At 35.9% G+C, this 26,778-nt stretch overlaps 1 protein-coding gene across 4 annotated transcripts in view; it reads left to right on the top strand.

Annotated features, from left to right (window-relative positions):
- The window catches only part of tspan5a (tetraspanin 5a), a 32,239-nt gene extending 8,816 nt beyond the window's left edge, over positions 1-23,423 (top strand). Inside the window, exons 2-11 of one of the 4 annotated variants that reach the window (XM_067419261.1) lie at positions 4,483-4,533; positions 5,642-5,788; positions 7,440-7,610; positions 12,411-12,536; positions 14,313-14,360; positions 15,961-16,077; positions 16,159-16,220; positions 17,408-17,508; positions 19,255-19,297; positions 20,472-23,423. In XM_067419261.1, coding sequence (XP_067275362.1) covers positions 4,483-4,533; positions 5,642-5,788; positions 7,440-7,610; positions 12,411-12,536; positions 14,313-14,360; positions 15,961-16,077; positions 16,159-16,220; positions 17,408-17,480 — 795 coding nt within the window. In that variant the 3' untranslated portion in view covers positions 17,481-17,508; positions 19,255-19,297; positions 20,472-23,423. Of the gene's footprint in view, positions 1-4,482; positions 4,534-5,641; positions 5,789-7,439; positions 7,611-12,410; positions 12,537-14,312; positions 14,361-15,960; positions 16,078-16,158; positions 16,221-17,407; positions 17,509-19,254; positions 19,298-19,512 lie in introns of all 4 variants that reach the window. The other 3 variants (XM_067419174.1, XM_067419344.1, XM_067419415.1) reach the window with 3 other exon arrangements.
- Positions 23,424-26,778: the final 3,355 nt, after the last annotated feature.

Here is a 26,778-nt window from a genome sequence, read left to right as displayed (position 1 = left end):
AATGGAGTAGCGCATTTGAATGACGAATGACATCCCCTAGGTTTATGTTTGGGTGGTTCAATAAACAACCAGACACCTATAGTGGTCAGCTAAACAAATGTATTTAAACACACTAGTGTTGTCAAAAATATCGATATTTCGATATATATCGATACTGGAATATCTGAAACGATACGATTCTCAGTTTTTACAGTATCGATACCAGCTGCGCTCACCTCTCCGACAGAAAGCGAGTTGACACGCAGCCGCATATTCTCACTCAGCCCTTAACCTCTGAGCACGGCGAAAGCGCGTTCTGCTGAACTTTTTCCTCATGACAGTGTGTTAGTGTGTGATCGGTCTGAATTTCGCGCGGGATTGCACATCAATTAATTCTACTAATCCCCGCGGATTTCGTGCTCACATCAGATAGCAAAAAATTGTGAGATAATTTTAATAGTAATTGATCAATAATTGTTCAAATCAAAATGATGCCCAACCCTAAGGAACATGCTGGCCACATGAATTTTTAGTAAAAAATAACAATGAATAATAACAAGTTCTGTTGTCATATTAAGCATCTTATCTTTTTTTTTTTTTTTTTTTTTTTTTACTGTGGTATCGATTTAGTATCGATATATCGATATTTTAGGCTGGTATCGTATCGAAGTCATAATTTTGGTATCGTGACAACACTAAAACACACGGCATACATCGCATGCTCCATTGATAAATTAACTATATATGATCGTGTTGTTTACTGATGTTTACTTATGTGACGATAGCCAAGAACATAGACATTTTAAGCAGTTTTACTCACCGCCTGTTTCCAAAGCAGGACTGTGAACCTTTATCGTTGGGACCGCTCCGTCAAAAACACACTTCTTTGGTAATATTGTTGATTTGGGGAAGTCCTGCACCTGAGAGCAATGTTTATGGGGCATGCATTTGCTCTCTCGCTCTGGTCACGCGCCCGCACCCTTCTGGGAGAAGAGCCCGTATGGCCCATACAAGGACATTCCGACCCGTTGACGTCAAGCGGACCCATACTCGAAAAAACTCTCCGAAACTTGTGAGAAACCGGAAGGAGTATTTTTGACACAGAAATACTCCATCAAACGTCCAACTTAGTTTTTGAAACTTTGTCCATTTTTAGGATGGGAATCCAAGTCTTTAACAGTGTAAAAAGCTCAGTATGCATGAAACAGCATTTCATTGTACATCCTCTGAGTTAGAGTTACACCCCAATGACATGCACATACCATTAATCGCTAAAAGTTTGGTCATATAGACCTTATTCACAGCAACGCCATCTTTGATTTTTAACGGTATGAAAGCGAGGCTGTGAGGGATAGACATGCATCTCTTCAGTGGGTTGTAGTTAGTTAATGTGTTTTTGGATTGTTCTGCTGACAAAACGCTGACAAAACACTGCTAAATATCTTTCCAATAAAATTTAAGTAGACAAAACAACTCCAAGACAATATGAGTATTAATATGAGCTTATACAGGTTTTTTAGTGGATGCCAGTGAAAACACAGCTAGTCTACCCTCACACGTCATGGCATTGCTCTGAATAAGGTCTATTGCAGAACACGATTTCAGGGTTAAAAATCGGAACGCAAGTTCACCCCTGCACCAGCGGAGGTCTGTGCACTCCACTTCTGTACCCACAATCACTGTACTGTTGTCTTCAGCAATTCATGTACAGAAAACCCCTTGTGTGAGGCATAGTCCGACGCACAGTTGGTGCTCTGTAGATGAAAATATGGGGCATTATGAGACAAACAGGGCCGTTTAGACTGAAAAGACTTGGCGAAATGTAAGTGTGAATAGTTTTTTGAATAGTGAATGACATTCTGAAGATGTTTCAAGTCACTGCAGCCTTGACATATACAAAATGGTCAAGCTAAAGGTCCTGACCCTTCTAATACATTGTGCTCATGGTCAAGCTAAGCTCCATGTGTCTCCACCCACATATTGCTCTTTTCAGTATTTGGCCGTTAAAGAATGAGTCGTAAATTGTTCCTGTTTCTTACAAATGTACATTACGGGATTTAGCAAAACAAATCCTGCCTGTAGTACATTTGTGTTAGGAGGAATAAATGGCAAATTTGTAACCCCAAGGTAATGGATAAGATCTAATCGTACTACTGCACAATGCTGTGTTTAACAAAACAAAAAATCATAGTAATGAAGAAATAGGGCAGAAATAAAAGCCATGTTCTCCAGTTCTAAAGGGCTTGCAGAATCACAGCCCTATGGACATAATGAGGACATACGTCTCATGGGAAGAAGCAGATGTCTGCTCAGATGCCACCACATAAAAGCAGGTTGCAGCAAAGCTGTTGACATTGTTAAAAAAGGCCTTAAGAATGATATATGGAGGTTGGCACCTTTTACATTTAGTGGGTATGACCTATGTTTTGTCATGCTGGAGAAATCTGATAAAATGCGTGCTGTCTTTTATCTCTAACGCTCAGTATTTGCTCACTGGGAAAGAAGTTTTGATATGGACACATTACTGTGTACTTTGGAGAAATGCATTGTGGGTTCAGAGTTGGATATAAGAAGCAGATAAGAGTTGCATTCCTATTTACTGATACTGTAAAGAATCCAAAATGGACCTAAAACAGTGTGATACAAAGCACCTTTTACAGACCGCTAATGTTTAAGGCCTCACTGTAAACTCAAATAAGTTGACAAAACTCAGATTTTTTTTAGGTAATCAGTTAACATTAATCAGTTAACATTAATCTGGGACAAAAAAACAGTATATAACACTTAATTTTAGCGTTACTGTCCCTTTTGAGTGTCATGGCAAGTTGGGAAATAGAAATCACAGCCCAGTGTCAGTCAAATTGAAAGTGTTCACCCAAAAATGAAAATTATTTCATTAATTACTCACCATCATGTCGTTGGACACCCATAAGACCTTCGTTCATCTTTGGAACACCAATGAAGATATTTTTATTGAAAGCAGATGGCTGAGAAAGGCTTCAGAAAGGCCTCCATTGGCATTCAGTATATTTCCACTCACAAGACCCATAAAGGCACTAAAGACGGCATTACAAAGTCATTCTCACTACAGTGGCTGTAGAATCATTTTACAATGCGACGAAAATAGTTATTGTGCGCACAAAAATCAAAATAACGACTTTATCCACCAAGTTATTGACGTGAACTCGACGCATGTGCGAGAATATGACGCAGCTCCACCGTTCAAATACATGACCTGGACGAGGAGGAGCGCCGCTATCGCGTGAGTTCATGTCCGAGACCTACACGGAAGACAATATCTTGGCGGATAAAGTCATTATTTTGATTTTTTTTTGCACACAAAAACTATTCTCGTCGCTTGGTAAAATTATTGTACAGCCACTGTAGTGAGAATGACTTTGTAATGCCGTCTTTAGTGCCTTTATGGGTCTTGTGAGTGGAAATATACTGAATGCCAATGGAGGCCTTTCTGAAGCCTTTCTCAGCCATCTGCTTTCAACAAAAATATCTTCATTGGTGTTCGGAAGATGAACGAAGGTCTTATGGGTGTCCAACAACATGAAGGTGAGTAATTAATGAAATAATTTTCATTTTTGGCTAAACTAACCCTTTCAGTGTTGTGAACTCTTCTAAATAAGAAAAGAAAGTTGTAAATAAGTAAATAAAAAATTTCTAAATATTGCTTGAACTAATTTGTTTAATTTTACCCTACTTAAACCAATGAATTATTTTGACCATCAGGGTTTACAGTGCTCTTCACACCAAGATGAAAGTTCATGTGAAAATTCAGAGTGATGAACATTTTAAACACAATAGTGTAGAAAAATAGAGATATTACTAAAAAGGAAAGGAATATAATTGGAAGAAGAAGGGTTACTATCAGACAAGAGCTTTTGGACCCGTGCTAATATTGCAAAAGCTTTCCAGTGCATCTCAAAAAATGTTTTAATGTTTCACAATCTTTTAAAACTTCTTAATCTTCGTTGACTTGTTTCCCTAAAAAAATGCATGTATTTAAATTTTAAGTTCGGTCATTAATCATTTACCCTCATGTCGCTCTAAACCCATAAGACTTTGGTTAATCTTCAAAATAAAAGATTAAGACATTTTTAATGAAACCTGAGAGATTTCTGTCTTTTCACTGAAAGTTGAGCTAACCAAAAATGTCATAAATGCATCATTAAACAAATCCATGTGAATTGAGCAGTTTAATGCAGAGACATTATCATTTTATAATATCAACAGATATAATTTACTAAACCATTCTAATCAAATCATGATTTGTCTTAACAACCTTTTTAAATCTGCTAAATTTCGAATCCCTAGACTTTCAATGGAGGGACAGAAGCATCTCAGGTTTCATTAAAAAATATCCTAAATTGTGTTTTGAAGTTTACCAAAATCTTATGAGTTTGAATGAGGGTGAGTAAATATCAGAATTTACAGTAGTTTTTGGGAGAACTGTCTCTTTAATGAATCAATGCCATATCTTTCTTGTTTTAGTTGCTTGGAGTGGCTTTCCTTGGAATCGGACTGTGGGCATGGAGTGAGAAGGTGAGGAAAAACAGTATCTAATGCATAATCCATAAAACTCATCTTTATTTAATAAACGTCTTAAAGCACGTGAAGAGATGTCCCATGTTCTTCACATTAAATACATGAGCTGCAGACCTACATATAATTCTACATATGAAACCCATACAATTATATTAATAGTTACAATTTCAGCTAGTTGCAAAGATAACGTTTCTCATTTAGTTTAAGTAGCCTATGAAAATTATGAATATATAGATATACTATATTTATCTACCACTGGATTATGTAGGGTGGACCACAAAAATACATTTTGGGACAGTTTAATATAAGACTGAAAATATTATTATATACACTGTGTGTGTGTGTGTGTGTGTGTGTGTGTGTGTGTGTGTGTGTGTGTGTGTGTGTGTGTGTGTGTGTGTGTGTGTGTGTGTGTGTGTGTGTGTGTGTGTGTGTGTGTGTGTGTGTGTGCGCCCTTATTTATATTACATTGTGGGTACCAAATGTCCCCATAAGGATAGTAAAACCTGAGATTACCTACATTGTGGGAACCAGCCAACTGTCCCCACTTTTCAAAAGGCTTATAAATCATACAGGATGAGTTTTTTTGAGAAAGTAAAAATGCAGAATGTTTCCTGTGATGGGTAGGTTTAGGGGCAGGGGCAGTGTATAGGGGGATAAAAAATACGGTTTGTACGGTATAAAAACCATTACATCTATGGAGAGTCCCCACAAAGATAGTAAACCAGACACGTGTGTGTGTGTGTGTGTGTGCGTGCGTGCGGCCTGGTAATCCCTACGGCAGGGGCAGTGTAGGAGGATAGGATGTACAGTTTGTACAGTATGAAATCCATTACGCCTATGGAAAGTCCCAATAAAACATGGAAACACGACATGTGCGTGCGTGTGTATGCGTGCGTATGCTTTGTCAATGTGAGTTTTGCATTTTCTATGCTCTATTTGTATCTTTTATAGTACACAAGTGTACATATTTCCCAAAAAGTGTAGGCTATCTGCTATAATTGCAAACAATCACATTTGAAATTGGTTCTGGAAAGTAATTTAGCTAATTAAAGCCCAGTGTGCTCACTCTCTCTCTCTGTCTCTCTCTCTCTCTCTTCCTCAGGGAGTTCTCTCGAATATCTCCTCCATCACAGATCTGGGTGGATTTGACCCAGTGTGGTTATTTTTGGTGGTAGGAGGGGTGATGTTCATCCTGGGTTTTGCAGGCTGTATTGGGGCCCTGAGGGAGAACACCTTCCTGCTCAAATTTGTAAGTTTTCTAAGTTTAGATTCTTATTAGGAGTAGCCTCATCCAAAACAAATTTAATGGCTTTTTAACACTTAAAGGGTTAAAAACTTTTAACACTTAACACTTCAGTTCACCCAAAAAATGAAAATTCAATGTTTATCTGCTTAGCCTCAGAGTATCCAAGATATAGGTGACTTTGTTTCTTTAGTAGAACACAACTGAAGATTTTTAATCCTAACCGTTGCCATCTGTCAGTCGTATAATGCATGTGAATGGTAGCAAAATCTATGAGAGTAAAAAACATGCACAGACAAATCCATATTAAAACCTGCGGCTTGTGACGACACATTAATGTCTTAACTCTTTCCCCGCCAAAACACGGAATTTTCCATTATTTGTGAGAAACCGCTTCCCAGCCAAAAACGGAATTTGACTTGTGAAACTACACATCTTCTGAATGAGTACGGAATCTCCTGATCACACTGAAACACGTGAGGAAGACACGCAGTAAAACAATCGATTGCATGTAATCAGATTCATGTGAAAAATTAAATGATCATCATCATTAAACAGAATATGAATCAAAACTGTCTAGTGTTAGCGAATGAAATGTGGACCCAGGACGATCTACAGGACTGTGCAAGCATTAGTGGTGTTGATGGACTCGATCTACTCCATCTGTGTTTGATCATCAGTCTGAATCGGATCTGGATACAGTCTTTAACAAAAATGTGATGTTCTCAGCTTTTTCTTCAAAATGTTGCTTTTTTATGAAACTTACTCATATTCTTTGATATATTGCATGCTCAGATATTCATGAAACAAAATATTCTATATGGCGTAGAGATACGCATGAGAGATCACTTTGAGCGCTTGATGAAAATACACCATGTCGTGTACAGACCTCACTTAGCAGAAGTGATCACACACTGAAGGCTGTTGGACATAGTGGTGTATTAAAGGTAAAAAATAAAATAATTTCTGTTCTGTTTCTCACACAAACCGATTGCTTCGCGTCTTAAGACATCAATGTGTAATCATGAGCCACAGGGTTTAATATGGATTTGTCTGTGGATGTCAAACACATATTGAACTATGCATACTGTAGGAGAACACTGTTCATAACAAACAATACACTGTTCACTTATCTTACACCAATCATTATTATTAGTTTACTAGTACTTAAACCATGCACGTCTGTCTTAAATAACATTGATCAATACATTTCTTTATTGACTACTGTCAATGCATTTTTAGCTCACTGAGGTCTTATATTTTTTTAATAAAGCACTTTGAATTTTTGGTAACACCTTACAATAATGTCCCATAACTTTAGTTAATGCATAAACTGTCAACACACAATATATTTGTTATTGGTCTTTGTTAAAGTGATTCCAAACCTGATTGCATTTCTTTCTTCTGCTGAACCACAATATGAGTAACCATTCTTCAGTTGGTGATACATAGTATGGGGGAAAATACTATGGAAATCAATGGGCCCATCAACTGTTTGATTACTGACATTCTTCAAAATATCTCATTTTGTGTTCAGCAGAAGAAATAAATTCATACAGGTTTGGAACAACTTGAGGGTGAGTCAATGATGACAGAATTTTCTTTTTGGGGTGAACTATCCCTTTAATTTTAGTGTATTTGTCTTCTCCTCTCCCAGTTTTCTGTGTTTCTGGGGATAATCTTCTTCCTGGAGCTGACTGCCGGCGTCCTGGCCTTTGTCTTTAAAGACTGGATTAAAGATCAGCTCAACTTTTTCATCAACAACAACATACGAGCCTACAGAGATGACATTGATTTACAGAACCTCATCGACTTCACTCAGGAATATGTAAGACTCAAGACCAGAGCACAGAGATTGCTCATGTCTCAAATACAAAGGCAGAGAAAATACACTAGGAAGTAAAAAATGAGGAAAGGCATAAATAAGATGAAAGAGAAAAAGTGTGTAGGTGTGTGTGTTCACAGGAGAAAAAAGCTAACTATCAGTTTATCTGTGCCACATATCACAGAAGTGCACACAGGCAGTTTCCATAGAAACAGCATGACTTGATGATTCCTTATCCACTGTCAGCACTCACAGAGATCCCTGTCTGTTCACATTTCTCTTTTTTCTTAGAATAGTAAGTTGTCGGCTCAGAACTGTATTTATTTCGAGCCTATTGAAGCTTTAATAAAAGGCAGCGGCTGTTTGCTAAGTGAAGGGAAAATAGCATATTTCTTAGCGATAATTGCTATTTACTCTAAGTACAAATATCGATAGATGCTATTTACTAAGTGAAGATAGTGATATATTTTAATTACACCATATAAAATTAGCAGTTCTCTGCAATATGTGTAAATACTAATTACATGCAATTTATACTTTATTTTGACAGATACATACTATATGCACCTCAGTATTGTTGTACATTAACAGGATACAACAATAACATAGTGCAAATTATTATATTTATTAAAATTATTAAATTGATGCCACCTTAATAATGTAAAAGCCTACCACTAACCATACCCAATAAATGCTTTTATTATAACTATTATTAAACATTTTGTTAGGGACTTTATTTCCACTTTTAAATCTTTTTCTTAGTTTTTATTGAAAGTAAATGCCTCACCGATGTTATATGTGATGGGAAAAGGTTGAAGAGCGAGCTCGGCAAAAGGCGGATTCGAACCCGGGTCGATCGCATCATAACCAAGGCTCTAAATTAAGCCTTACGCTTTACTGATTGCACCACTGAAGACATTGAAATATGTGTGTTTAAAAAATCTTGTTTGGCCCAACCAGGCATTGTTAGGCGGAACTAGTGCGAATAGAACTTGCCAACAAGGCACACTATTTGCACTTGGTGTGAAGACACATTAAAAAATTATAACATTTAGAAGGTTAATGTGTAATTATTTGGAAAAGGTGGAATTTTGGCCTGAAATTTTTTGTTGTTGTTTTGTTATTGAACTTTAAGAAATATGTTCATTAAGTGGTCATCAGTGGTTATCAAATATATCTATCTGGAGACACTATATAGACATAAGTCACTTTTCCACCGTTGGACTGAACGGTTCTAAGAACGATTCTAGTTATATTTCCACTTGACCTGGTACACATTTGTATTACATTCTCCGTTATCAGCCTCGCAGTGGAAAATGAAACCATACGATTGAGGAACGACTGAGCAAAGAAAAGGGTTTGGAAAATCTGCAAAAAATGCTTTTCTTACTTAGTAGCCTATTTTTGTCTTGTTTCTAGTTCAAATATGTAAAAATTCTTAAAACAAGAAGTATTTACTAGACAAGCAAAAGTAATTGTCTTGTTTTGGAAAAAAATTACTCAAAATTAAAATCATGTGAATTTTTTATAAACACTAATCCCTTTTTTAATAGCCTAATGTTTTTACTCAGTTGTGCAATTTTAAGGGGATATATGGCTTTTTTTTTATTATCTGAAATTAGTAATGATATTTATATACAGGTTTATCTAAAATAGCCAAAAAATCCAATAAATACACATGCACATTAAATATCATGCACATTAAATATCAAAATTTTGTTTAATTCATGGTGAAAACATGAACGTGCATAGTTTAGTGGAGGATTGGTGCCATCTACTATAAAAACACTTTAGCAACTTCTCAATGAACAAGTTTGTTAACTAATTTTAGATGCAATTACTCTTGCTATTTGTGTTTAGGCTGTGATGTGGTGTAGGTGCTATTTTTGCATAGTTTAACTATCATCAGCCTTTTAAAAAAATAAACACATGCACATTTTATATATATATATATATATATATATATATATATATATATATATATATATATATATATATATAAACACAACTAACATATACAAATCTTGATACAAGGGGCACCAGGTAAAATCTTGCTTAGGGCAGCAAATTGGTCAGGGCCGGCCCTGACTGTGAGTTTTAGTTATCAAGAAATATATGCTAGAAGTTTTCAGTTTCTAAGCTATTTTATTTATAAATCTCAGAACAGTGTTGATACATTTCTGCTACTGAATTGTTTTGTGTGAGGTGTGTGATCTCCGCGTGATGTGCGATTGGCTATGTGTGTGCTGCAATGTAGCGAGCAGCTTAGCGCGATGATTAACTTATCTGTACAATAAGCCTGCATTCTCCTGATCAATTTTGAGCATCCAGATGGTATAATCAAACTTTACCATCTTGTGAAGAGCTATTCATTCAAGTCAGTTCTGGAAGGTAATTATACCGAAACACTGGACACTGATGGCAGACTTAGCTCAGGCATTTCAGAACAACCAAACCAGGATTTTAGATGCTGTGCAAAAAGATCGGTTCGCTGGTCACATCATACAAAGTCGCTTGATTTGTTTGATGCGCATCGAGGAATTTATTCTGTAAATGTGTTTCCGTCCTAGTTTATGTGCATGTTTTTATGTATATTTTTAGAATTTATGCGCATCTTGCCGTTTCCATTCAGTAGTTTTTTATGCGATATCCCAAAATGTGCATAAAATAGGTGGATGGAAACATAGCTAATGAAATCGATTGGTTGAAAAAAAAACAGATTACTGTGGAAACCTCAGTATTAATAACATTTGAAATGTTTTAGAGTTAAATGTTGCAGGTTTAAAAAGCTACACTGTGTGATATTTTCACCCATTTAGTGGTGAAAAGGTATATGACCATCCAGTGAATAATAGTTTCTGCTCCTTTCAATTTCGATTTCGTTTCAACTCCTACGGTGGCCAATTTAGTCATGGCTTCCAGTTCGACCTCTTTGGTGAGTGTTGCTTCATGTGATGAGGTAACTTTTGAAAACTATTATAATTTGCAGTTATTTAATTTACCAAATGATCTATGATCAAATTAATCTATGTAAAATGAATAATAGTTTTACGTTTTCGTTATTTTTAACCAGTTCATTGCTAACATTAGCTATCAGGTTCCCAGACGAATGCAAGCTAATCTTAGTAAAGGAACTTTTATCAGTGCTATCATTATTCTGTATATTGTACGAAATCACTAGCGTAAGGCAAACAAATTATAATGCAATTAAAATATTAATCTCATGTTATCCGTCATAGAACACGGATTTATGTTATAAGGTAAACAATACTTTTTCATCATTGACGCGAGGAAAACTATCCTAGACGTCGTTCTAGTGTTATGCACAGCACACCATGATATAATTAGCCAAGCAACAATAAAACTTCCAATATACACAAATAGGCTGAATTAATATTACCTGTCGAGAAGAAAGCAGGCAACGTCAGCGTTCTTTTTAAAATCGTTGCTCCTCATGAGCTCTTTCCATCTTGGAAAGGCCACTCCAATATTTACTTTTGTCTAAGTCTTGTTGATTTGCCCGTTGCGTTGCCGTCTTAATTCTCTTTTCCGCTTCCTTGGCGACTCTGATACATATCCCGCAATGTTACTAGGTCCCCGACCCGGGTCGAATTCGGTAATCAATGCCGGGACGTGGTTGCTTTCACACAGAAGGCGACCCGGCAATGTTCCGGGAATATTGCGGGTCCGACGTGCAATGTGAAAGGGTCTTAAGAGTGATCCTCCATCATCATATAGCAGCCTCAAGCAATCCTCCTCTTCACATTCGACACAGTGCCATCGAGTGTAAAAACGCGAAAAGCGAAGCTTGAATTTACGGGTATGTCCCTCTTTGGCAAATGTATTTTCAAGATGGAGGAGCAATGTGGCGACCGCCATCCGAACCCTCAACACTTATGTATTTTCAATGGTATATTATAAAATTACGAGAATGCATTATTACTTGAAAGAAGTAAATATACATTAATGAGCACATATATTTTTGAAAGAACTAAGTGATTTTAGCTAAGAATAAACTAAAAAAAGTTACACAGTGTAGCTTTAAAGGTGAAACCATTGCATATTATTTTAGTCAATATTCTTTTGGTTTGTGTCTCAAAAATGTTTCTGATGAAAAAAATATGTATGATGTCACTCACACTAGGTAATATTCATGTATATTTAATACAAAGTAACTCATTCAAATGTAACAGAGGGCTGTGCCAATTGACAAATACTTGACTCATACTCAGTTAACAGAGTGACATTTATCATAGATTATAAAATGTTACTAAGGTCAGTTTCCTGTTAAAGTGGTAATGATATATAAGTAGTAGGTCACACTTGTTTCCTGAGAGACAAAAAAAGTCCCACAGTCCCACACTGCACAACTGGAGCTTAAAATGTTGTTTGCTTTATGCTTTGTACTGCAGATCCGTTTCCAGCACATGACTTTTCTCAGGACAGATTTAATTAGATAGAGTCAGGCAGATGCTGTCATGTTATTTCCTTGCTGACCTTGCATGATAAAGAAGACAGACACAGCAAAGCACTGCATGTCAACATCAAATACTAATATAATGGGAGAACATGGGGGGATCATGGCTTGCTTTCTTTAAGGAGCAGCTTCCTTATGCCACATCTGTGACATTGATGTGTATTAAACAGATTAAGTCAAATGCATTCAATACATCTGTACTTTCACTGTACTGCCTAATATAGTTGTGTCTAATATTACAAATGATTGCAATTTTATCTCAATATTATGATGAAAGGGCATTCCAGATTGCAATGTAATTTCATGAACTATTTTTGTTTCTTTAGTGGGATTGTTGTGGGGCGTTTGGAGCAGATGACTGGAACCTCAACATCTACTTCAATTGCACAGACAGCAACCCCAGTCGAGAAAAATGTGGCGTGCCCTTTTCTTGTTGCACCAAAGACCCAGCGGTAAGAGATTCATGTTGAATCAACTTGAATCAAAGTTGATTTCTCAATTCATCACCCCTTTAAAATTGGTACATTGTTATCATAACACCTGATGCATGTTAAGCCATTTTACACAGAAAACAGACTATTAGGGTTAGTTTCCTTCAAAAATAGCATAAAAGGATTCCATATGTCGTCGTCTTTATTTATTTACAATTATACAATTTATTTATTTATTTCAACTATTGTTCAACTGAAGTCAGTTCACTGTTGATTCAGTTCTATTGTAAAGATCATCAATTATTAAATTTGTTAATTTCATCTATAAAGCAGTTCTTCACCCAGCACAGTTCAGTTCTCATACAACAGTATCAGTACAGTCAGTTTAATAATATTGTTGAATGACTAAGCAATCCAGAGGCGACAGTGGCAAGAAACCCAAGCTCCATCAGTTTACAGAATTGAGAAAAAACCTTGGGAGAAACCAGCATGTGTCGGAAACCAAACACCCATTACCTTATTTGAATTTCAGCTCTGGATCTTCCTCTGTGCTTGATACACAGTGATACAAGGTAACAATGGAACCGGTTTTACCAAAACAATTTGAGCCTTAGTCGTTATTCTTTTAAAGCACATGCAAAGCAAATTTGCTCCCGCAGCAAAGAAAACAGTGTCTTCTGAACATGTCGACAATAGGAACCAAACTCTTCCAGTCTCTTATTCACATGCAGCCAATGGGCTGGCATTTTGAAAAACTGGTTACAAACCTAAGTAGGTTTGTGCTGAAAGTAAGACTGCTGACTCGTTTCAGGCAGTTTCTGACAGGAGACAAAAGGGTGTTTCACACTGCGCTTTACCCTGGCGAAAGGCCGTTGCACGCTTTTAGGGTGTTTCACACATTTAGATGTGGAGTTAGCACCGCTTTATCACTCCACATCCCTAATAACTCATTATTGTCCACTTTCATCTTTGAAACTTAACAGTCTTTTACATTCACAAATAGTTATATAACACTGCACAAAAGCTAATATCCAAGCATAATAGGAGACTTTAAACATGATGCAACTGGGATTCTTTTCATTCTTTTTGGGAATTTAATTCAGTTCTTTTCTAAGCACGATTTGCATGCCACTATTTTCCTGATTTAAGAGAGACTAAAAGCGTGAGCGGAAAGTACAAACAATACATGACGGAGCAAAATAAAAGGGGAGTATACAACAGGACGTGGTCTACGTGAACAGAGTAAAAATAACATTTCGAAGACAATAACAGGCTCTGGAAGCTCAGCATCTATGACAAAGAGGATGGAATTATGGCCTGTTATGAGCTATTAACTTATAACAAATAATCACCATTGACATTAAATGATTCATTAATGAGCCCTTCTATTAATGCAGCTATTCATTATTTCAGCATGAAGGAAAACTGCAGGCGGTAATGTAGTAAGTGTTTCCTTCACAGTAAGTTAATAGTGAATAGTGAGTAATTAACTACTGTATCTTTACTAAAATAGTTTGTTCATTTCAGGAATGTTCAAATGAAATCACTGGACAAAAAAAAAAGCAGAATTGTTTTCAAACAGGAACAACTATTTAAAGGGAAATGAGATTTGAAGGGCGACAAGCACTTCCTGTTGGCTAGTTTGTTCAGAGGAAGTTTTATAAAAAGATGATCTAATACAGTCTTATCTCTTCACTCCACCCACACTGGAATTCTTCTGACTGTCCGCATACTTCCTTGACGTTGAAATGTTACCACAGTTCTCCATTAATTCCACATAAATGACTTGTTTTGCAGGAGGATGTTATCAACACACAGTGTGGGTATGACGTTCGGGCAAAATCGGTGAGTCTTACTCACTCTCAGTCTTACTTTTCACACACTCCAGTTTGAGGCAAAATGAAGGTGTCAGGCTCTGCTCTTCACTTCAGTTAAGGCCAGTTTGGCTGACCTATATTGTACAGTATGTATGAATACAAAAGAATGAACCTGTTGTTCATTTAATACACAATCAATGGTAAAGTAATTCAAAATACTGTACTTAGGCATAGTAAAGAAAAACAGAAATATCAGGGCTTGACATTAACGCTTGCCAGCAACAAGTGGATTTTTTGAAGAGGCAATGAAAGAACATTTTACTTCCTCGACTGTACAGGTAGCTTGCCTTCAAAGGGAAAAAATAAATAGAAATGCATCGAAACGCGAGAAAGGCAGCGCGGGCCTCAGTCTTGAGACTCTCAGAAATCAAATGAGGGTGACAGAATAAAAATGTCAAAGAAGAACAGGTAAATATATATACAGGTGAATATAGTCATATTCAAATCGTTCGTTTTTTGTTTGTTTTTTTATAACACATGATATTGTTAAGCAACATAACACGACCAAGGGAGCCACTTTGCCAAATATTATCACGACTAATGTTACATCGATTTTATAGTTCAATACACAAGTAGTTAATATAAAGTCACTTACATTTTAGACACAGTATTGACTGTTTTGTTCTGTTTCACAAACGAAAATAGTTGCAAGCAAAGATCACAGCAGAACTATTGCGCATTCTCTAGGCCAAATTATAGTTAATGTTTTACACATACGCGAGGGTCAGTGTACAGTGCGCGTGGCGTGAATTTCATCATCCCCAATGGTCTCCCCAAACTGTCAGTTAATGATTATCTTAAGTATATACGAATTATATTAGATTTCAATTGTTAAAACATGGCCCAATCACTCATCACTCATTAAGTGACTTACTGCCACATACTGGCGGTTTAGTTTCATGTTTAAAAGTATCATTGCATTTCCCCACCCCCAACATTTCTTATCTGTATATTAAAAAAATGTCTAACATTAATCTCAAAACAATATTTATTGTAGTTGTCATTTTGCATTGTAAATGATTCAGTGTGATTGGTAACAGCAGCCCTATAGTGTCTTATTATTATAATTTAGTGATCAAATGTAAGAATTTTATATTTAAGATGACGCATGTATCTGATAAGGTTTAAATTGGAATCATGCCTGAGGGAAATATTTTTGTTGTTGTTGCAGATTTAAGATAGAACACGGATGATAATTTTGCTTCAGTATATTTACACAACTAAAAATATTATTTGATGAATAACATTTTTTACTCTGACATTGACCGATTTACTTGACAAGGTATAATGTCGAGCCCTGAATATGCACACATATTTAAGTTATTTGCATTAATTTAACTTTAATAAGTCAATAACATAAAACCTATAGACTTATATATTGAAACAGTATTTTATTGTAAAACATACTCTATTGCAAACTTTGAAACAATGTCACCACAACATAAGCATAATCCTTTAGATCAAGATGACATGAGAAACAAACTCAAGTGTGTCCTAACTTCAGACTGTTCCTGTGCAAAGATAGAAAATCTTGATCCTGATTTCATGTGTTCCTCTTTACTCATTAGGATGCAGAACAGAAGACATACATTCATGTCAAAGGCTGCGTGCCGCAGTTTGAGAAATGGCTACAGGACAACCTGACGATAGTGGCTGGGATCTTCATTGGAATCGCGCTTCTGCAGGTGAGAACGCCTTCATCTGCGATTGCTGACTGTCTTTGCTGTTTCTACTTCATACCGTTTCTCTCTCTCGATTTTCTGCAGATATTTGGAATATGCCTTGCACAGAATTTAGTCAGCGATATTGAAGCCGTGAGAGCCAGCTGGTAAGATGCAAACTTACGACACATTCTCTCTCGCTGCTCTAGATTTGCACACTGCTACAGCAAGCAGCTTTTCTCTTTCACCCCACTGCTTTGATTTCTGGATTCATAATGCACATCAGTAACTTACTGCTTTAATACGGTTAATGGCATGTTACTGGAGTCTCTCAAATCCTCAAAACAACCGTTTCACAGTTCACAGTTTTGCTTTAAGAACTGCCACCATGTGGACAAAACAGAAATAAAAAAAGAAAACTTGCTCAGCCCTTTTGAATGAAAAAATACTGCTACATTACCTAATATTATTATTAATAATAAATATTTACACTGTTGGTTATATGTTTGGAATAATTTAGTTTTTATGTTTTTGAAATAAGTCTCTTTTGCTCACCAAGGCTGCTTTTATTTGATTAAAAAATACAGTAAAAAAGTAATATTATTACAATAGTATCATTTTGTATTTGAATATATTTTAAAATGTAATTTATTCCAGTGATCAAAGCTTTATTATCGGCATCATTCCTCCAGTCTTCAGTGTCACATGATCCTTCAGAAATCATTCTAATATTCTGATTTGCTACACAGTTATTATTGTTTATGTTATTAGTTATTAAAGTTAATGCTGCTTAGTGCTTACATTTTTTAGTAAAAATCTTTTTTTTCTTCTTTGAAGAATAGAAAGTTCAAAAGAAAAGCATTCATTTGAAGTAGAAATATTTTATAACTTTATAAATGTCTTTACTGTGACTTTTGATGAATTTAATGTGTCCATACTGAATCAAAGAAAAGTTGATTTCTCAATTCATCACCCCTTTAAAATATTTCACAATAGAAAACTGTTCTTTTAAAAATGTTAATAATATTTCACAATATTACTGTATTGTTTATCATATAAATGCAGCCTTAGTGTGCATTAGAGACTTCTTTCAGAAATATTAAAAAATCTTTATTGGCCTGTATTGTAGATTTGGCTTTAGAGGCCAGAGTTTCTCTCTCTTAGGTAATGAAATGTGATATTCCTCCTATTTGAACTCACGACACACACACGCACGCGCACACGCACACGCACACACACACACACACACACACACACGTCCATCACTGTCCTCCGTCCCCTCTATCTCCCACACTGTCATAATCACACCGACTCACCTCACAACTTCACTTCTCCTCCCCCATGCCTTCATCAGGGTGCCGCCTCCCTCTTACATCGTCCGCCGCCCCCAGTCCCACATCAGCAAGAAAGCCTCGGCGTACTCCTGAGGGAGGCGCACATGTGTGGGTTCGTCTGGTGGGTTTGAAAAATGCCTGCTTGTGTTGTCTATGTGTCTCCTAGTCTATCTTCACTTTTTTTCCTTATTTGGGGGCTTGTGAATGTTGGTACTCCCATGACAGTCATCATTCATCAGAGATTCATTCACTAACATCAAACAAGTTAGACTTTCACATGCATCACACCTGGGTGAGACTCTCTGATATGTTTCTGTTTGAGGGATCGGTGTAAGTCACTTTAAAGGTGCCCTAGAATGAGATTGTTCTCTGATATCTACATAGAGGGTATGTGGCTTATTTAAGGGCAAAAATTGTCCAGATACAGTTTTACAGGTCCATTTACAACCCTATAAATAAAGGATGTAATGCTGTTTCTGCCTTATTTGGAAGAGTCATGAATATTAATGTTGAGCTCTGCTCTGATTGGCTTATTTCAGTGCGAGAGAGCAAGAGTGCATGCATATGGTTGCCAGATTGCACATGTTTAGTTAAAACACCGGATCGTATACCTGTTCTTTTCACAGAAAAGTTCTGATTGGGGGATTTAATTACTGAAAACACTCGGACGCTCTGCTTTTTTTCCCCAGACAAACAGGAAAGGTTACGTTAGCTGGAAGGATCGAGTGAACGATCTGTAGTATCTACGGTTGTATTTTGTAATACAAAATAGTATGTCTAATGACAGTTTAATATTATTTAGTTTTGTATGGTACTTGGAGTTTCCTATTGTTACTGTACTAGCATCTTGCATTATCTAGACAATGCAGTCTCTCTAAGAAACTTTCAGTTTAACCAGAAATTGTTTAGATAGTCAATAAGTGGATAAAATGACTTACTACTTGCAGGAATATAGTTGGAATTGCCCCTTTCTTCAGTTTTAGACACTGAGCGAAGCTTGCTTGATATTGTCCCAGGTTAGAAAATCTGTCCGTGCTGATATGGGCCGAGCAAATGAATGATTTTGAATTAAATTGCTGCGGTATCCGATTATTATAAACATCAACCATGACTGTTGACATTTTTGTTGACATTTATTTAATAATTTAATTAGAAAAACAACATTGATATAAATATTTAGGATTTTGTACTTAGGGATACTAGCCACATATACGGCATTCAATTGGAAACATTTTTTAACTTTTTGAATTAATCTTCTGTTCTTCAAAAAAAAATTACATGTACTACACCATATATTCTACAAAAAAGTTATCTTACATACAACAAGTATTCTTTAATTCTTAATAAGTATGGCTTTATTGGAAGACCCTTTCATGCAGTTGCATAGTAACCCACATCCTCACAATTCCAGTCCCACAGAGATCTCCTACTGCAGGATGAGAGCAATAAATGTGTAACCGTGCCCCATTCCACAATCATCGTCATGTTAACCCCGTCCTTTTTGCTCCGTCAGATTCTCTCTCCCACCTTTAGTCCTGTTTAGCTCCTCGGACTGTGCGGTGTCAAGCCTCATCCCTCATTATAACCCTGATATGCCAGCTGGCCTTGCTGCAACCCTTCCATCCATCCCACATAGCTCTTTAGCTGAAAATCATTCTGTCACACTGTAGATTGCAATGGTGATTTCTCTAATGCAAGGCCCCATTTGTCAAGTTGGCACACAAAAAATAAAGCTCTACTTTGGTCTTATTGGAAAAGTCACTGGAGGAATGCCAACTCCTAATGAGGCCTTACACCATTGGTTTTATGCTTCTGTTTATGCTCCATGTCGTTTATCTTTTTTATCTTATATCTTTCTCTTGTACAGTTTGTTCACATGAAGTGGCAGCTAGTCGTTCAGACACTCGCAGGTAATTAATGCATTCATACACTTCCATAATGCAGAATCCTTAAAGTCAGCATGAAACCAAGATAAATGTTATGAAAGTAAACATTCTGATATAAAGTCACTATGACATCTTATATTATATAATATTGCAGTACTTTTTATAAATCATTTATCTGTGAACATCATAATTTGTTTTAAATTCATATGCCCTCAAAATTACTTCCTTCCCTCTTGCAGAGACATCTCTTCTCTTCTCTGATGATGCGCTTACTGGCGCAAGGGCGGGGCAACCTGTCACTAATATCCACCAATATTTTCTTATACCAGAAGCCACTCGAATATTATGTCACAATAGGGAAGAAAGGACCATTGCATCTTCCGCTTCATGCTGACTTTAAAGGGTTAGTTCACCCAAAAATTATTTCATTAATTACTCACCCTCATGTCGTTGGACACGTGTAAGACCTTCGTTCATCTTCGGAACACAGATGAAGATTTTTTGCTGATGGCTGAGAGAGGCTTCAGAAAGACCTCTGGCATTCAGTATATTTCCACTCACAAGACCCATAAAGGCACTAAAGACATTGATAAAAAGTCCATCTCACTACAGTGGCTCTACAATAATTTGATGAAGCGTCGAGAATAGTTTTTGTGCGCAAAGAAAAAATAAAATAATGACTTTATCCGCCAAGTTATTGTCTTCCGTGTAGGTCTCGGACGTGAACTCACGCGATAGCAGCAAACGGTGGAGCTGCGTCATATTCTTGCACATGCGTCGAGTTCATATTAATAACTTGGTGGATAAAGTCGTTATTTTGATTTTTGTACGCACACTAACTATTTTTGTCGCATTGTAAAATTATTGTACAGCCACTGTAGTGAGATGGACTTTGTAATGCCGTCTTTAGTGCCTTTATGGGTCTTGTGAGTGGAAATATACTGAATGCCAATGGAGGCCTTTCTGAAGCCTTTCTCAGCCATTAGCTTTCAACAAAAATATCTTCATTTGTGTTCTGAAGATGAATGAAGGTCTTACACGTGTCCAACGACATGAGGGTGATTAATTAATGAAATAATTTTTGGGTGAACTAACCTTTAATACCAAACCTAAATAAAAATGTTTGATTTGGTAGAAAATGTAAATGTGAACTAGCCGCATTTTCCAAACATGTACATTACTTTTTCTTTGTAAACAGGCCTACGCCAGCTTGACGATTCATAAACACAAGATGCCAAGTGCACTGGGTCGTGTGTATGTGTGTGTGTGCACCATAACATTTTACCATCTGTAAATAGTGCTGTTTTTTCTAGAGTGTTTTGTGTGTAATACATGTGAGAAAATGTTTGGTAGCACTTTATTTTACAGTCCTGTTCTCCATGTACATACTACGTACTTGTTATAGTTATTACAATACCTTGGTAATAACTCTTATCTACTCCTAAACCTAACCTTAACCCATGTAGTTACCTTATATTAACAGTACTTTCTTAGGTAAGTGTACTGTAAGTACTGTGAAATAAAGTGCAACCAAATGTTTGTCCACAGAGGTCCAACAGAAAATGTTCCATAATTTGCAGTGTTGTAAAAACAAAACAAAAAGACTCAAAACACATATTTCAAAATATAAGAGTCAGAATGCTGGCCAGGGAGTCACAAATGTCCAAGTGCACGGAACGCTTAATTCCCACAATGCACCGTAAACCAGTGAGCACTGCGGCTCATGGTCCCTGAAGTCACATTAGCAAATTCTTTTATTTTTGCATAGTGACATTATATTGAGTTACACTTTAATGCATATGTACAAGCATGTTTTCCTTACAAAGTAAAGAATTATTGTAATTAATCACTTCAGTTATCAGTAATGTAATAATGTGACATATGTTCTGATAAAGAGAACCTACCTGTTTCAATTGACTCACTTATAATAATAATTTATACTTAATAATAACATGCCATATGTGTTAACTAGTTACTTTTTATGGCAATTTACGTTTACTTGATTATACATACATCATTTTTTAAGCAAAATCATGTTAAAATGTATCAAATATGATCCATCAGGCTTTTGATGAATGAGGAATTGTTTGTTTTAAAGGGGTGGTTGATTATGATTTCATTTTTTTAACTTTAGTTAGTGTGTAATGTTGCTGTTTAAGCATAAACATCATCTGCAAAGTTACGACGATCAAAGTTCAAAGCAAAAGGAGATATCGTTTTTTAAAGAAATAACTTTTTAAGGACTACGACAAACTGCTGGCAGGGACTACACAAGCTTCTTCTTCTTCTCAGGTTAGTGACATCACTAACCCTGACATTTACATAAACCCTGTCCCCGGGAACAGGTAGAGTAGAAGAGGTAGAGAGCTCATTTGAGAGTCTGCTCGAGCTGTCGCATCCACCTTTTCACATTTATTGCAGTACAACACGTAACACAAGCAACAGAATGTCATAAAGCATGACGACAACATATGGTATAACCATAATTCAAATAAACTATACCCGTTCTATCGACATGCAGCAGATATTCTCTGGCTCTGTGCGTCTTCCAGCAGTTCCAACACGAGCAATTTATAGATTATCATGACGGAACATGCTAATCGAGGACTTGAAGATAGTCAGCTACACATCAGCTACATAAATTAATCAACTAACCATTCAGAAACGTTCTGTTGCATTCCACGTCATTACTTCTTCTTAAGTCTCTCCATCATTGTCTGACTCGGGTTTAAACAGAAAAGTCTGAACAGTTTTTGACATTTTCAGTGTGTGACAGCGTGAGGTAATCCGAGCTACTAACACAAGCTCCGCTCTCTTCTTGAAAGGGGCCCGGAGGGCAGAAGCTCATTTGCATTTAAAGGGACACACAAAAACGGTGCACCTTTGCTCACCTTCAAATAGTGACAATTTTAACATGCTATTAAAAAATAATATGTGGGGTATTTTGAGCTAAACCTTCATATACAGACTCTGGGGACATCAAAATAGGACCCCTTTAAAACTATTGATAGATATAGAATGACAACTGATTCTACTGACAAGTAGTCTGAACTACAGTACTATTGTAAAGATTTCAATGATTTACATTACAAGCTATCAGAATTTCATCTTTTTTGCCACATAATATCAGTAACCGTACCAAATTGCATATTTCTGCTCAGTTTGGGCTCTGAATAAATGTAGGTGTTTTTTTATTTGTATGAGCTCCATATTCTCACTGTATCGTACTACGTGAGCCATAAAAGCCTGATGTATCAAATATATGGTACTCAACAAAACAGGAATGATTTAAAATATAAATATTGTCTAAGATTCCAAGATAAACATTTGGGCCTAAATAATAATTATCAGGGGGATTTGAAACAATGATAGATCAAATTAGACAAACGACTGAAACGTTCTAAAACTCGAAAAACTGTATCACTCAGTCATCTCTGTGGGAGAATGCAAAGCCCTGCGTGTCTGAAGGTCAGCGAGGGAGTTTGTCTTTCTTAGCTAATGTTTTATTTTATCCTGTTAACACTGGTTCATGTATGCACTTATCGCATATAACATTTCACACTTGAGAATATATATTTGAAGCAAATCGTGCTTCACGAGTGTAAGTTCACTAAAACAGTCAGGTTGTCATTTAAACTTTTTATTTTTATTTTTGTAAAAAGGTGTCCTTGCACTAACAAATTAGAGAACATTTCTTATTCAGATGTTTATCTTTCACAAACAATTTCTGATGAAAGAGAAAAATGTACCGTGACAGTATTTTTCTGTAATGTATGGACTAATCAGAACAAAATCTTATTTGTTGTAAATATGGAAGTGATATTTTAGCACTTTTAAAATGCCAACACAGATGGATGGTGTAACACTCTGTAACACACTTGTATGTAATTGTACTTCACTAAAAAAAAGTGATTCATACATTGTTTGTCTTGATTTTCTTTTAAGGTCAGCCTGATGTAATTCTTACAAATACAATGCATTTCATACGTGTTAATGCTTACTAAAAGAAGAGCGAGAGTGTTGGATCTGAAGTCGGAACTTCTTCTTATGATCATTTTAAAGGCAGACATTTAGGCTCTGTGTCATACATTACTTGATGCTCCAGCAATAAGAAAAAAAAAAAACATTTTCAATAAATGATTTCTCAACATTGTAGTGGACACGTTTTTTTCCCCCATAGTACCGTTAAAAGCCTTTAGTAAATAGTGAATATTAACTTATAATGCGTTGAGCAACAAATATCGGTCAGTGTAATAGTAAAGACTGCTGTTAATTTACTGTTAAATTGGTATTCATATTAAAATGACAATTTAATCTACTTTATATGCTGTATACACATAGTCAGATAAGGTATACTTATGCATGCCCATTTCAGCCACATAAGAAGACCATGCCTTGGTAAATCATAAGACAACTCATCTCATAATAATTATGTCACAAACTAGATACTTTCATAAATATGATTAAAAATTGAAATGCACATTAAGTCACAGCTGTCTCAGGACACAAAAATCATGAGATGAGTAAATGCAAATTTTAAATAATAAATACTTTGGACATTTTACCATAATTTTGACCCTAATCTATCTAATAAATGTTGATTTTTTTTTGTTATAACTATGCCTTTTAAATGCCATGATTCTCTTTTTTCTTTCTTTTTTTTTTCTTTTGTCAAAATTGAATCTCATAATTGATGTCCTAATTTCAAAGTTTTAACCTCATATATATATACACGTATATATACCTCATATATATGTGTATATATATATGTGTGTATATATATATATATATATATATATATATATATATATATACGTATGATAATCTATAAATACATACATACATACATACATACATACATATATACACACACATACACAGGTGCTGGTCATATAATTAGAATATTATCAAGAAGTTGATTTATTTCACTAACTCCATTCAAAAAGTGAAACTTGTATATTATATTCATTCATTACACACAGACTGATATACAGTGCCTTGCGAAAGTATGCGGCCCCCTTGAACTTTGCGACCTTTTGCCACATTTCAGGCTTCAAACATAAAGATATAAAACTAATTTTTTGTGAAGAATCAACAAGTGGGACACAATCATCAAGTGGAATGAAATTTTAGGATATTTCAAACTTTTTTAACAAATCAAAAACTAAAAAATTGGGCATGCAAAATTATTCGGCCCCTTTACTTTCAGTGCAGCAAACTCTCTCCAGAAGTTCAGTGAGGATCTCTTAATGATCTAATGTTGACCTAAATGACTAATGATGATAAATAGAATCCACCTGTGTGTCATCAAGTCTCCGTATAAATGCACCTGCACTGTGATAGTCTCAGAGGTCCGTTTAAAGCGCAGAGAGCATCATGAAGAACAAGGAACACACCAGGCAGGTCCGAGATACTGTTGTGGAGAAGTTTAAAGCCGGATTTGGATACAAAAAGATTTTCCAAGCTTTAAACATCCCAAGGAGCACTGTGTAAGTGATAATATTGAAATGGAAGGAGTATCAGGCCACTGCAAATCTACCAAGACCTGGCCATCCCTCTAAACTTTCAGCTCATACAAGGAGAAGACTGATCAGAGATGCAGCCAAGAGGCCCATGATCACTCCGGATGAACTGCAGAGATCTCGGCTGAGGTGGAGACTCTGTCCATAGGACAACAATCAGTCGTATACTGCACAAATCTGGCCTTTATGGAAGAGTGGCAAGAAGAAAGCCACTTCTTAAAGATATCCATAAAAAGTGTCCTTTTTTGACACACCAAACATGTGGAAGAAGGTGCTCTGGTCAGATGAAACCAAAATTGAAATTTTTGGCAACAATGCAAAACGTTATGTTTGGCGTAAAAGCGACACAGCTCATCACTCTGAACACACCATCCCCACTGTCAGACATGGTGGTGGCAGCATCATGGTTTGGGCCTGCTTTTCTTCAGCAGGGACAGGGAAGATGGTTAAAATTGATGGGAAGATGGATGGAGCCAAATACAGGACCATTCTGGAAGAAAACCTGATGGAGTCTGCAAAAGACCTGAGACTGGGATGGAGATTTGTCTTCCAACAAGACAATGATCCAAAACATAAAGCAAAATCTACAATAGAATGGTTCAACAATAAACATATCCAGGTGTTAGAATGGCAAAAGTCAAAGTCCAGACCTGAATCCAATCGAGAATCTGTGGAAAGAACTGAAAACTGCTGTTGACAAACGCTCTCCATCCAACCTCACTGAGCTCGAGCTGTTCTGCAAGGAGGAATGGGCAAAAATGTCAGTCTCTTGATGTGCAAAACTGATAGAGACATACCCCAAGCGTCTTACAGCTGTAATCGCAGCAAAAGGTGGCACAACAAAGTATTAACTTAAGGGGGCCGAATAATTTTGCACGCCCAATTTTTTAGTTTTTGATTTGTTAAAAAAGTTTGAAATATCCAATAAATTTCATTCCACTTGATGATCGTGTCCCACTTGTTGATGATTCTTCACAAAAAAATTACAGTTTCATATCTTTATGTTTGAAGCCTGAAATGTGGCAAAAGGTCGCAAAGTTCAAGGGGGCCGAATACTTTCACAAGGCACTGTATTTTAAATGTTAATTTCTTTTCATTTTGATGATTATAACTGACAACTAAGGAAAATCACAAAATCAGTATTTCTCATGCGTTTTAGTTTTTCTCATTTTGAGTTTGTGACATGATTATGACTTGTTTAAGGCATCATTTTGGAATTGGCTTTCATATTTTACTATATATATATATATATATATATATATATATATATATATATATATATATATATATATATATATATATATATATATATATAACAAAATGTAAAAAAATTGTAATGTTGACTTTTGGCATATTTTTATTTTTATCTCGTAGTTTGTCCATTTAGACTTTTATTCTCATAACGATATCATTTTGTTTTGTCGTAGTTTATCATAATTTCAAGTTTATATTATATAGTTTTGACTTAGTTTGTCAATTTCAACTTTTTATCTTATAATTATCATCATTTATCTTTTCATGTCATGGTTATCTCATTATTTTTACTTTATATATATTTTATTTTTACTTCATGTAAGACTTGTCTTGATATTTATTCGATATTTATACTTAAATGATTTATTCCTTATGTGGTCAAATTGGCTTCCATATTTAAGTAGTATAATATATTGTATATAGATAAATACCTTGAGTGTGTTCATGTATCTGTTTTTTAAATTCAATATATACACTACAAAAAAGCATCTGCTGTTTTATTAAAGCCTGTTTACCATTTCGTCTTCCTTTTTGACACTGATTGTCTCAAAGGGATACTGCACCGCTTTTTCATGTTAAACTGTTATTCCCTTAACTAAAACAAGCTGATACATACCTCTCTTGTCTCAGTGCGTGCACTTATAAGTGAACTAAAAAGTGAAGTAAAAACTACAAAGTCCCGGCTGAAACATTCACCCTCCTCCCTATTGACAGAAATGAGAGAGTGAG

This window comes from Pseudorasbora parva, chromosome 1 (assembly GCF_024679245.1).
Source record: "Pseudorasbora parva isolate DD20220531a chromosome 1, ASM2467924v1, whole genome shotgun sequence".
NCBI classification, from domain to species: Eukaryota; Metazoa; Chordata; class Actinopteri; order Cypriniformes; family Gobionidae; genus Pseudorasbora; species Pseudorasbora parva.
The sequence above is the reverse complement of the archived record's forward strand: the minus strand, read 5'-3'. Positions and strand labels throughout refer to the sequence as shown.